The 13,726-nt window shown below is 40.7% G+C and overlaps 1 protein-coding gene across 1 annotated transcript in view; it reads right to left on the bottom strand.

Moving 5' to 3' along the window:
• LOC108623091 (uncharacterized) overlaps positions 1 to 13,717 on the bottom strand; it is a 19,864-nt gene extending 6,147 nt beyond the window's left edge. Inside the window, exons 1-6 of the mRNA XM_018021383.2 lie at positions 13,442 to 13,717; positions 6,495 to 6,731; positions 5,411 to 6,131; positions 3,515 to 3,663; positions 2,158 to 2,404; positions 135 to 356 (exon numbers count right to left, since the gene is read on the bottom strand). Of these exons, the coding sequence (XP_017876872.1) occupies positions 135 to 356; positions 2,158 to 2,404; positions 3,515 to 3,663; positions 5,411 to 6,131; positions 6,495 to 6,710 (1,555 nt within the window). The 5' untranslated portion in view covers positions 6,711 to 6,731; positions 13,442 to 13,717. The remainder of the gene's footprint in view (positions 1 to 134; positions 357 to 2,157; positions 2,405 to 3,514; positions 3,664 to 5,410; positions 6,132 to 6,494; positions 6,732 to 13,441) is intronic.
• Positions 13,718 to 13,726: the final 9 nt, after the last annotated feature.

Raw genomic sequence — 13,726 nt, forward strand, 5'->3', positions numbered from 1 at the left:
ACTGTATAGCCAATACATCCTTAAGACTGTACTATCATTTTTTTAATTAAACTAGTTTTTTATAGTTTCATAATAATATTAAAATAAGAGGTAAAAAGAATATTAGGCTATGAGTACGTGTGAAATTCTCTTACCAAGCATGAACCAGCCGAGAAGGAAACACGATAACACGATGGTAATCAATTTCGAGAATGAAATTTGTGAACTGGTAGAAGGGACCGAGATCATCTTCGTCCGCCTGGATCGTATCTGTGCGTAAATGACGAGCACCATGAGGATCGTCCCGAAAGCGCCGCCGATCACCATGTAAATCGGTATACGAGGTTCCTTTGGGCACTCCTTGTAGAAGTTCCAACCTGAAACGAACCAGGTCGTATCCATGGAGATAAGAGAATAGACCGAGCGTCCAATGTATTTTTATTGACTCGGTAAAGGACCAAAAAAACACGCTTTAGAAGTTTTTGTCCCTCTTTCACACGTGGATAGAAAACAAAACTCTCCAATTCATTTTCTCTTGCTCAATCGCCTGGTCTCACCCGTTTGAGCAATCGGTCTATTCTCACGTGTCTATAGTCGCGTCTAACGGATTCGACATTTGGTTTGTTTAATAATCGCTTAGTTAGCTGCGCCAGTGTGCAAATAATAATAAGAGTTTCAGATCGATATCAAAAGCGTTGAATAATATAACGGTAATAATGACGTTGCCTGACTCGCTGCGTCGCGTCCTATTTTGATAGCTAACTATAAAAGCAATACGACATGCAAGTTCTTCCACTCGCGGTATGCTGCCTTTTTTTAACGTGTCATTCATTTTATTTAATTATTTATTAAAACAATCGTTGACGTTGTACGGTTAATTATTTAGCAGTGTCACAGAAGTTCTATTGTGTCCCTAATAATAATAGGAGTGTACAATTTTCAATTAGAAGCTAGAGATAACGTGCATCAGTCAACGAATACACAGTCGAGATTCCCTTCGATAATAAATACCCCGGGTTCTAGTTACCAGGACGTGGTAATAAATTTTCAAGGATCTACGTATATGCAAGTACGTTCACCTGTAACCGAGGTACGTAATTCCTGTTTCTGCGAACTAACCCTGCGCTATTTATCGATTTGAGAACGCTCTACGCTCTAGGGAAAAGGTGGACGTACCATGGATTCTCACTCATGATAAAGAAAGCTGTGATTGCTGAACAGAAAAATATTCGTTTTTCTAAATGAATCGTTTAAATATAAATATTTCGTAAGTGGAATATTTTTTTATGCAATTTTCCAAAGCATTTTTCGGAACAGTAAGTCGATATCTGACTCTCAGGTGTTAATCGCAGTGAACTTTGATTACGATTAGCTTGGGTCATAGATGAGCTTTAATAAAAACTTACTGAAAAAGGGAAAGTAGCACGCTGCTCGCGTGTCATAAACGATGGCCGGGATCTTGGTCGGTGCGAATCGCGGTATACCCGTGCTTCGTGACGGTAAGGCGAGGGTATCCGCATCCCCTTACCCACACTCTCGCTCCAGATTCGAATCTACCCGGCCGAGTTTCTCTTATTCGAGACCAGTATCTGATATTCGTGCATTCATTATGCAGTAAACCGGAATTCAGCTGATACGATGTTATCTCAAATATCTAAAGCTGGATTTGTAGTGTTATGGTAATTAATGAAAATTCAAACGAGTGATCAGTCAATTTACGTGCAGTGTGAAAGGGAATGGTTTTAATGGATTTATGTTTACGTAGCGAACGGAGTTTCGTAGAATTTCTAGTTTATCAGAAATATGTTATAACATGTTTGACAGAAATATGTCCCTTGCGGCGTAATGAAGATAGAAAGCAGCAGATAGGTGATAAGGTTACTTGTTACAACAGTTCACTGGGTTTCTTCTAATAATTGATAACTTTTTCTATCTGTAACTATATCGATTCGACCGTGATTGCGTGTATGCACAAAAGCTTTGCTGCGCGCCATACCGAACGTAACACGCGTTTTTTTTTTCTTCTTTTTTTTTATACTGTCTAGTTTGAATTACCCTTCGGCGAAATGTTATTTTGGAGCATTCGAAGGGGAAACGATATTGTAACAACGTTCGCAAGCACCGGCGATTAATTCAAACGTTTTTGTTGGTCCAACAATAACAATTTTCTCTGCTCACCATAAATCAGCATCAGGAATGGTACTGCCGACAAGCATATCAGGCAGACGATGACCACCCTCGTTCTACAGACCACCTTCAACGCGCGCAGCACGAAATCGCAGATGTTCGTCGCCTCAAGATTCGCGTCCTTCAATTGAAATACCACAGACCCGTAAGTAATCACTCCGAGGTTCCTGTTCTCCATTGTATTCTCCGGCACTTTGGTGCTGCTCGTGAAAAGGCGGCGTGATTCGTCGCCTGAAAACTGAACATCGACACGAAACGGTTCATCGATCAGATTGCAATCTGGGGTAAATCGTAGTTATAAAAGAAATCATTCAATCTTACCGGGATAAGAAAAATTCTCGTTAAACAATAAAAAAATTTCGAAAAGAGTTGCGAGCGATCAATAATAACGTCTCTGAAGCAATGTTCATCACTCATTTTTTATACAATCCCACGATCCATCCTTCCTACAATAGAGCGCATATCTAGTAGCCAGTAGTGAGAAATATTGAGAACAATATTGAACTCTTCGAAGGGCCGTAAAATATGAAAGGTTTCAAAATGAAATTGAAACGTCCGTACGAAAAATGTTTAAGGTCACCTTCACGTTTCGGCTGGGGCGTCTGTTCGTGGATATAAAACGGCCGTTTCGGCCCGACGCGATGCTCGTCTATTACGTTGGAAGGGTGGGCAATTTTTTTACGATTCAACTATTCCTTCGGCCCTTCAGTACTGAACATTTCCACAGAGTTCGTTATATCGTTCGTAAATTTTCTGGCTGACAGGATGGGAAGGTCGTGAAATAAGCGACTGGATGAAGGATGCGCCACCGTATCTCCCGGTGAAAATTACCGGACGTACACGAACGTTGTTAGCTATTAAATTCTTCCACAATGCGAATCGTTCGCGAAATTGAATAAACGAAGGAACGAACATTTTTTAGTGTCTCGCGAATCATTTACTTAAAATGATATCTTGTTTTAATTACTAATAATAATCGTGATACATTTCATCAACTGCAATGATTGGTATTCATCAAATATGGATATAACGAATGGTTAATCTCTTTTATTTTAAAATAATCGTATGCGGTCCTCTTGGGGTTCTTAGATAAACGTTTTGGAGAAATGGCAGCACCCCACTTTGCCTAACGAAATTTTCCTAAGAGGATACAAGAGGGTTTAAGGGTTTAAGGACAAGGATAGGAGCTTAAGAAGTTTAGCTTCTTTAAATTCGTTTAAGTGAAACCTCCAGTTTCTCATTCTTAGAGAATCTCGTTTTTTCTATAGGGGTTAATGCGACTGGTACACTTTCTATGATCATCGTACATTCGATGGCGCTGGTCAAGGGAGTACGAAAAATGTCATACCTGAGATACCGAGCTGCTGGCTCGCCGAGAATCCTCGAAGGTGGCTGGCCCATATCCTAGATTGATCTGGACCGTACTTCCGCCGGACTTCACGCTTCCTACGTTGACCTCTCTCTGCCGGGAAGGAGAGCAGTTTCGCTCGTTCATACCTGTACACGCCAAAACAATTCTCTTGTTTGCAAAGCACAGATAAAATGATTAAAAAATCGATTTATCTAAATGAAAATTATCAGGCAGTCCAGTGAAGGTTTATTTTTCCCTGTCATCCCCTTGAAATTCTCGTTATCTGCCACTGTATGCAATATGTAGCGACAAGGGTGGTTTTTCTTACTTTTATTTATCGAATATTGTAAATGTATTTTCATAAAAATAATGAATATTTTAAGTCTATTCATTACAAAATAACGATTTCGCGATTGTCGACTCGAAAACAATAAGCAAGCTTATGGAATTGGCTTACAATACGCTTTGGATTAAAATCGTCGAACCCTCATCAGTCTTATCATCCTACACCCGCTAGTAATAGCATATTGTAATCAAATCCGATTGCAAACTCGTCAAGTGATTCCGCTTTCAGCGTCAAACAATTCGATGGGTACTTAACTCTGACAACTTTGTAATATCAGTTGAACCGACTTATAGCTCGAATATCAGACACCAATTCCCTGCCAATCGGGCTTGAACGATCGGATTCAGACTTGGATTACGCGTAAAAATCGATCAAATCGCAATTTACAACTCCATTGAGAACCGTCAAAATTAGAGCGTAACAAGGGTTAACATACCTAAAAAACCTTTTAAAGAGATCAAGTAGCAAATGAAGAGCTGCGATATTTTAACAAGGTTCCCACGATTTTAAATTATTTATACAATACAATTTTGATTTGTAGGCAATTTATATTATATATTTTTGATTTTTCTTTTATTTTAATAAATAAAAATAGTGGCCAAGTCTCAAATACTCTAATCCGTGCATCAGAATGTTCCCAGATTTTTTTACAACAGATTGTAACAAGTTTGAAGAATGTTCATTCCTTAGTGAACATGTTTATCTTTCATTATACAATTTTGTTATACGATTCTACTTGATCTTTCAATTAGTCTTTGACGATTTCGCAAGAGTATTCGAATATAAGTACCTGCTTGGGTTACACGCGATCAGTAAAATTGATGAAATCGTAATTTACAGCTCCGCCGAGACAAAGATAGACGGTAACGAGGGTCACATTGCCATAAGGCTTGGCTGCCTACATGAATAAGTGGCAGCCCGTAGGTTGCATCGAGAGCAGGTATCGAGCGAATTAACGTGATAAATTATTTCATCGGACGTGTCGCCTATCGGTGCCGCTACCATGGGAAATGAGTTTATACGTGCGAACGGTTTTAATTTTCACGCGGTGGCAGGCATCGCGGATGAAACCCGACCCAGTTTCGCTCATCCTCGTGAATGTGAACGCTCTGCATGATAATACCTTTTCGGGTATGACTGCTCTCAATGCAGCTTTGATATCGTCAAAATTTTAACTCGACACTAACGGTATTATCTCTCCGTTTGGGAAATTGCTAAATCCCGTTGTACGTTCCGTATTTCCGTACGTTTGGAATGGTTCAGTCGAACTTTCACGGAGAAATTCTGTTCTGAATTTTGAATTTTTTATAAACGGCCAAAAAACGAAGTGATTTGTATCATTATTTAATTCAATTTACGTCTTAACATTCGTTTGCGAAAAGTTTTAATCTATTCGAATGAAATAGGTGACGTGTGTGCAAAGAGCAAGAATCTACTCAAGTAGAATCAGTCCGAATTTGAAATCGAATTATCCGCGAAGCTATTTACAGAATTTCACATCGATTAGCGTATAGGTCGGATTCCGCTTAAGACAAACGAATTCTCACCTTGATCAGCCGAGGCCCTTCTAGGGTCCTGCGCCATCAGACTCGCCTTTGTGCCTCTTCGTTCCTGCAAGCCGCTGAGGCTGCCCCTTGGCGTTCGGTCGATAGTATCCGGATCGATACTCCTTCGTGGGCTCCTGGTCTCTTCCTCGTTACCGCCGATCGATCCTCTAGGGGCGTCGCTGACGGCGATGCTCCCCCGCGACGATCTGTTCGTCTCGTAAGGTCCGATTGAGCCTCGCGGACTCTGATTCAAGTATTCAGAAGCTATCGAGCCCCGCGGGCTCCTCTGGGGACTACGGTCCATCATTTCCATGTTTGTAATACTTCCACGCGGACTCCTCGAAGAATTCGGTACCAAAGAATGTCGAGGACTGCGACTGGGAAGAGGATTCCCGTTCTCGGACATGAGGGAAGTTCTCGAACCGGTCGGCGGGACCAAACTGTTACGCGGACTTCTATTCCTCGCCACGTCTGGTACCAACGAGTTCCTGGGACTCAGCGAGGCCTCGAAGACCAGCGAGTGCCGCGAGCTATACAACGCATCTGGTGCCAAAGCAGCATCTGGTACCAAACTGTTTCTTGGACTACGACCCCCGTTCCTGGGTTTATAGTAGTCGTCTGGGACCAAAGAGTTCCGAGGACTTCGACTCATCTTCTGGTTCAACATATTACGCGAGCCACCGTATTGGTCTCGATCCAGCAGAAGCCTGCGGTTGGTGCCCTGAAAAGTGAAGGTATAATGGAAACGATTAAACTCTGAAAGAAGGTGAAGAAATTCTGAATGTCTTCATCTCTGTTTCTAACTTTTGATGAATTATATTAGACTAGAACAAGTGTATAAGAACGTATACGATTTTTGAACAGATTCATCTATGATATCTTGTCCCAACAAACTTTCAATCTCAAATTTAAATATATTTCTGATGGTTGAATTTTTATTTGAATAAAATATTAATATTTACAAAACGTTTTTCAATGGTTATGCAAAATTCCATATAGATTACAGATGTTATAAAAAAATTGGTGCGTGTAATGTATAAAACTGATCGCATGAATGCATAAAAATCTGTTAATTATAAATTACCTCGTCGTCGTTGTCCGTGTCAAGACCGATGTCAGGTATGAAGCTGCTGCCTTGGGGTGAACGTCTCCTCGGAGTGACTTTCGGCGAATCGAGAGGTTTGTCAGTTGCCACGCTTGCTCGTCGTCCTCTTGGCCCGGCGATCGTCGACGCGTGGCCAACGGTCGTCATGTTCCTCGGCGGTCGACACCGGTGCGATGATGTGCTACGTTGCAACATTACAGCGGCATTTTCTCATCCCTGAAACAGGAAATTTCACAATTATTTTATAAACACATTCATTAACGGTGTCCCCCGTTATTCCAGTAAGATATCGACAAGGACAATTATTGTCTTCTATATATTATTGCATGCGCCGTAGCATTTTGAACAATGCAACATTGTATACTTAATTCGTTGTATGCTATATAGATATATTCGAAAAACTTCTTGCCGTAGGTAATGGCATTAGTTTCAAGCAAGAAACTGTAGAAGGGCAGTGATTAACCGTGCTTTTCGATAAAGTTCCAAGCAACGACAAGCTAATCAGCGCAGTTTGCTTTCTTTCAAATATTTTTACTTAGGCCGGCATGCAAAGTGTTCGCGGGCACGAAAGCGCGGCCGGCCAATATTTGTATGCTTAGCCTGGAAAAGTTAATCAACAGTATGGAATCAATTTCCCCGCAGGACACGTCAGGTACGTAATAAACGACGCGACTTTTATAAAGATGACCCAGATATGTACGTGTCGCACGCCGTTTCCGATTCCCTTCTGATCGCCAATATTTTCATACGACCGGGATATAAGTAATCGCGTCGCGTTTCGCACCGGGACGATTAATATCGCAGACGTGAACCGACTAACGATAGGAAATGGGCTCATTAATTAACACACCAATCGATTTCTGCGTTATCGCCTTTGTTTTACTTCCATCCAACATACAAACCGAATCAATAAAGAATATTTACATTTATCCACTGATGAAACTGTACAACGATTTTATTTAATGATCTCAATTGTGTTCTGATAAAATCATGAAATAACAAGTTACTCATCCTGTGTATTAATTAATCAGGACAATCGAAGATTCTAGATGTAGACAATGTAGACTTCATGGATTGCCAAGCTCCCAGGTGAATTTTCTATGAAGTAAAATGACAAGCCGGAGGAACTTTTTTCTCCCAGCAAAATTATGCACTCCGGCTGTCGCGTATTTAATAACGGCAGTGGGAGCGTAGCATTAAGCTTCACAGAGGACGCCAGGCCACTAATAATTAACATGAACCCGAGGTACGCTTCGTAGGAGAAACAGAAACGATTTACGTAAATTGAATGGAAATTGCGTGTCGTCCGTTGCGTAATCGCGTAACTTATCTACGATAACATCGGGGATAGGCTGGGGCCGTGATTCAGCTGCGACACGCGAATGAAAACGTTCGAGACCGAACCGATGTACTCGAGTAACGAAAATTAAATGAAATCTTTTGAGGTTTTTCCATAGCTCCGACGAATTCCAATTAAAATGTTAATTGTATATAGAAAATATATAATCGTTTGATAATCACGCTGTTTTATTTTGTTTTTCGGGGTGTACAAAAGAGCGGAGTAAAGTGGTTTTTCTGTTGATCGAGTAATCGGGTTTCCGCTTCGTTTCACACTGATCATCGTTGCTAACAAACTGGCGCCACGCGGTTCAGCCCGTCGAATCGTTAGGCAAGCGTTCACTTTATTGGTCGCGGAACTAAACGAGCGTTCGAGTTTTCAAGCTGTTCGCGAATAAAATTGAACATCTCGATCGGAACGCTGTTGATTAAATTAAGAATCGATGCAGCTCGGGCACGAAACGAGTGGAAAGTTTGACGAACGCGACTAGCTAAGCTCTGGGTCGTTTTATATCGGGAAAAAAAGTTCGCCGGAATCTTAAATCGGAAGTTCTCGGCGGCAAGCTGTTGCCCGGGAATGATATATTAGGCGAGGCTCGCGATTGTAAGTAAATGGCGAGAACTATTTTCGTTAACGTTTCTACGAAAAGTAATTTTAATTCCCAACAAGATTGATATCAACTAATCACGTAATGGACAGGTGAAAAACATTTTTCGGAAAGTAAAGTCAGAACGAAAATAGTCGAGATAATTTGATTACAGCTGAAAGAAACGCGAAATCGTAAAAGAGTTTTCTACTAATCGTCGTGAAGAAAATTGCCAGTATTCAAGATCGATGAGCTTTTCGACCGAAAATTAATTAGCAAATTGCGTACACTAATTTCTAATGAATTGCTCCGAGTTCCGAAACATCGGGGAATTCGATTAATTTGTAAAAGCTTCAATCTTTCCGTGCGATTCTTTAAACCCTATCCCACCGGATCTCTCTCATCATTTTCCCGAAATCCATCCGTTTCCATCTACCAGCTGAAGAGCTGACAAGGGAGACGGCAGATGAGTTTAACGGCATGGAATCGGGGCCAATTTTGGAGAGCAGGCTGCAATTCCTGCTCACATCGCGATTCTTCTCTATTTCCATTGCCATCGGATTACGCACCAGCCTCCAAGACGGATTTTTCCGAAACTGATTTCAGGATAGAATTGTACTCCATTCGTACCGGAACTAGATCTCCGAATGCGTAAAGTGATCCTCTAAAACTAGAATCTCAAATGCGTCTTATCCGAAATTTCAGCAATTTAAATCTGACATTTTCGTATGACAAGTAACTGATTTTAAAAGTTCTATCGATTGGTTTGATTGATTATGCATTCAATAAAAAAATACATGAATTACAATTGTTATTAATAATAAAATTTGGGAAAGGCATTCTACGTAGTATTAGTCTTTATCCATGAAAACAGTAATTTCTCTTTTGCTGTGGATTTCAAATTTCCTGTATTTTTATAAATGCATAAAATCTGTAGTCTAGTCGTTACAGGAAATTGCGGAGAAATGAAAGTCGAAGAATTGGAGATGTCGCGGACGATGTGGACCGTCTGCTTTTATCCGGTAGGAAATTTATTCCGATGGCCTGGCAGGTAATGAGCACCTGAAGGACGTCTCAATTTCTCCGAGGTAGTTTCGCGTGTGATCGAATTCCCCTTCTGACGTATCGATTGATTTCGCATCGAGGGCAAGCATATAGTCTTGCAACTTAGCTATTTATGTTTCTTCTGCTTCTAATGATTTATTAATTGTCTAATGAAAAAGAGAAGAGTATTGATGATAAAATCGTTAATTGCCTTAACGAGCAGCCAGATTAATTGGTCGGACGTCATATGCTTAACGAAATTACGCTATAAATCAAGACTTTCATTTAGCTTTTGCTTCTTAGAATCAGAATCATCAGATAAGCTTGTAAATAGATCTCGGAGGAACAATAGGAAGGTAGTAAAGTGAAACTTGACTTCCATTGTTCTGTGTTTATCTCCATTTCGTCTTCGGTCCTGATTTTATTACATCATGCATTTTTCATGCGTAATCTATTCCCAGATTTCCATGCATGTTCAACGAGATTCGAGATAGGTAAGGGAAATCCATTGTTCGCCGGAAGAAAGTAGAATAACGTATCGGCAACATGTCGAGCTCAATCTGCCAGTAATTTTAGAGTCTGTTAAAAGTCCATATTCTTTCTCCTCATATGACCAATAGGATCATCCCTTAAAAAGCTTCAACGCATTCATTTAAAGGCAGTGTTGCCAGCACTCGAGGAGATGAGAGATCTCATTCACCGTTGAAAGTCGAGTACTGCGAATTATAATCGAATCATTCTGATTCGTTAAAGAATTGCTCATAAAATGTCCCGGCGAATCTCCATTTTCAGTCGGAATCGGTAAACGAAGCGAGACGAAGTTACGACACGATGAAACAAGAACTAAATTTCTGCATTCGCTATAATAAAAAGTTTGCAGATCAATATGTAAATGACGGAGCCGGGGAAGTTAGGAAATCGGCCACGGTAGTTTGTCCTTCAGCCTCAGGACACAACGGTGGAAAATTCATGCGTCCACGTTAATCCACGTGGCGTTAATCTCGTACGTTCGTACTTTCTGCTTCGGTGTTTACATGGCTCGCAAATAATTCCGACGGCGGACGGTTTGTTTAATCCAACGCGTTTGTGAAAGTGGTTTCGGACGGAAATGGCAGTTATCCAGAGAACACAGGCAACAATGCCGGCTAAAGAAGTAATCCCCTTGGTAGGAATTTCTATGCGGCTGCTCGGACGACGGGATTACACGGCGAAATATGGGACTCGCAGTTTGACAAACTCAATTATGTTAATAATACGCGAGCTAAGCAGGCAATGTAATCGTTTTGAAGCCGCTCTTCGGAGCTGTGTGACGTTCCAGGAAATTCAAAGACGCGTCGGGTACAATTTCCTTCGAATAAACTGACGCGCGCAGCCGAACGGAATTACTTGTAATTTACATCTAACGATTTATTCAAATGAGGATTGAAACAGAAGTATATTGCGTAATCTTTCTTTCTCAATGGGACAACCACTTGCCAGAGTGTAGCAAATCCGAATAAATTCCGTGTTCGAGTTCCTAAGGTGAATACCGAATTGCCTCTGCGGTTCTGATCGAATTTGTCGTAGGAGGATCGGATACATCTTTAATCGGTATTGCTCTTGCGGGTGCCATACGGTGGCTTCCCAATCAGGGACGAATCTCAACGTAGCCGTTTATTATAACATGAATCATGATTCGACGTTAAGATTGGAAGCTGGTTATTCCTCAAGAGCCTTGTGCAGATCTTCATGCAAAATGAAGTATTTAAGCATTATAACATTCACGTTGCTCTCAATATTTTTTGTACGTAATGCGCATTGCTCCTAAATTTCTTAAAAATATACTGATCAGATATCATTCGTATTATTCTCAATGAGTAATAAGTTTGAAATCAGACAAATTTTGGGAGCATTAGTATCATCGATTCTGTAATTATTTCCCCGGTTACAGACACGATACATGACTGACACCGGCACGAGTTTCTGCACCTGATCGATATCGCGCAATCGAAAATAGAACTTAATGCACTTATTTTGTATGAAATTGGTCAGGCGAAGTAGCGCGTCCTAGAAATCGTGTCGCGACAGTAGTACGAGTCTTTCACGTGCCAGTCCGGCTCGCGTTGGTCACCAGAAAGCCGGCTATCATTTTAAATGAGCCTGTGAATAAGTCTGACTAGCTTACGGCCATTCCCGTTTGCGACACTGTAATAGAACGCGGTCTTTCTTTAAGCTGATGGTTAACTGAAAAGATTATGTACCTCGACGAGAAGCTTTGCAGCCTCTCGTTCGCTATGAGAAATTGTTATTGTGTCAAATGTTATTTAATATTCTTCAGTGTATGCATGCAATTTTCGAAGTTGTATCAAGCGTACGAGTTCAAAACAATTTAAATTGTGTTATATGGAACTGTAAACTGCGTCACTTCCCAGGAATCTGGGAATCAGTTACAGGATATCCCAGGAGCGCGCATCAGAAATTCTTGCAATTTCTGCGAACTAGTCGCGAAACTCTTATAGTGATTTGCTGTTGAACTTTGATAAAAGGATTTCTGTTGAAGAAGTGATGTTAACAAAATTCAGCGTTTTTCCTTAATTTTAATTTGTTTACGATGAGTATATGGATATCGACCGTATTTATAATTGAAAACTTTCTGTAAATGTTTGGAAAAAGATTAAGCTTCCTTGAGAGAGCGATTAGTTCGCTTTCCATAAATTGCAGTGTGTACCTTGCTATCGTGAAAGGGGTAAAATTCGCTAATACCATTAATGGATGTGCTCCTTCATCCTGTCAGTAACGTCCCTCTCGCGACGTGAACAATGATGGACGTCTCTTCTTATAGAAAATTTTTAAAACGAATATTATTAAGGAAATCTTAGTTCTCGGAACAAAGCATATGAAGAAGAAAAAAATCTCTCGTCTTTGAAAGGCGATTCACGTCGAACTATGCGTGGGGTCGATCAAAGGATTCGCAGCGTAGGAAGATAAAAAAATGTAATAGAATCATCGGAGGCATGCGGGTTTTGCATGGCACAGGAATTTTCAAAGTAGTACGTGGCTGCACAGAGGGAGTCCTATACATATAAATTTTAACAAATGAATATGATATAAGCATCCTTGAAATCTCAGCCTCTCGCGCGAGATAAAATAACATTCACTGGAAAATAAATTTGATAAAATAAACAAAATTCAATTCATTTTATACACGGTGCACGCGCTAGGCAAATTAAACCCAATTAAATCACAGATACTAACATCTCGTTATTTATAAAAGAAAGAGTTCGTACGCCGTGGTACGTTTGCATGCATTAAACAAGCATTTGCATATATTAATTCACTCCGGAAAGTTCGCTCTTCAAATCGGAAACATGATTATAGTTTGGGTTATTTATCTTGCCCGGATAGGTTTATCTTCTTCACCCAATTTCATATGCGCGTTCGAAACTAAGAAAAAGTGAACCGAGCCATGGAAATGAAGAAAATTGGGACGAGATGCTTGGGGCACACCAAGAAACAGGGTCAACGTCCAAGCATACTCTCTCTGTTTACGAAAGTCTTTAAAAAGAGGACGTAATTATACGTCGAGCATGTAGCTCCTTTGGCGCAGCAGGCCCAATGTCTCGCTCGTAGCACCCAGAAACCGGCGGCTTTAATCGCATCGAAAGTCTGCGAATTACTCGACCATTTCATTCAAATTATTTACCCCCAACCCGTTTCCGTTCCCGTGTAAATAACATCTCGACGAAGATTCAACAGTACGCGGCTATTGTCATAATCGATCCCCCCCCGTTCTGTGTCACAATTATCTAGTCCATGTAAAACGCTGGTAAATTATACAGAAAGTATTTCAGAATAAAGAGCTTCCCCGTTTATTCAAGATTAAAGCAATTTGAGGAATAAAAAGTTCTCAATGTAAAATTCGTATCAAACGAAATTTTTGCTTATTTTTTTATCAATTATTGGGAACAAGCTTCTTACCTCTACACGGAGAAACGGTGGTGACATGTTAACGTCCACCAAAGAGTAGGATCGTGAGGTTTCCCGCTCTCCCGTTGGTATCATATGTATGTTACGTCGGCTCTCCGTCGTGAATCAACGAATATAGAAATTTTTTTCTATCCAAACGGACAACTATGTGTAATCGTAGTGATCTCGACTCGATATTTGAGGGTTCAGTTCGTTATAAAGATCAGTTAACTCGGTGGTTGGTTTGTTTTTGGCGCGGCGACCGCTCGGATGCAAGTTGTCGCAATCGCGGCTCGA

The sequence above is a fragment of the Ceratina calcarata genome, unplaced genomic scaffold, assembly GCF_001652005.2.
Source record: "Ceratina calcarata isolate Rehan_Ccalc_2016 unplaced genomic scaffold, ASM165200v1 scaffold250.2, whole genome shotgun sequence".
NCBI classification, from domain to species: domain Eukaryota; kingdom Metazoa; phylum Arthropoda; class Insecta; order Hymenoptera; family Apidae; genus Ceratina; species Ceratina calcarata.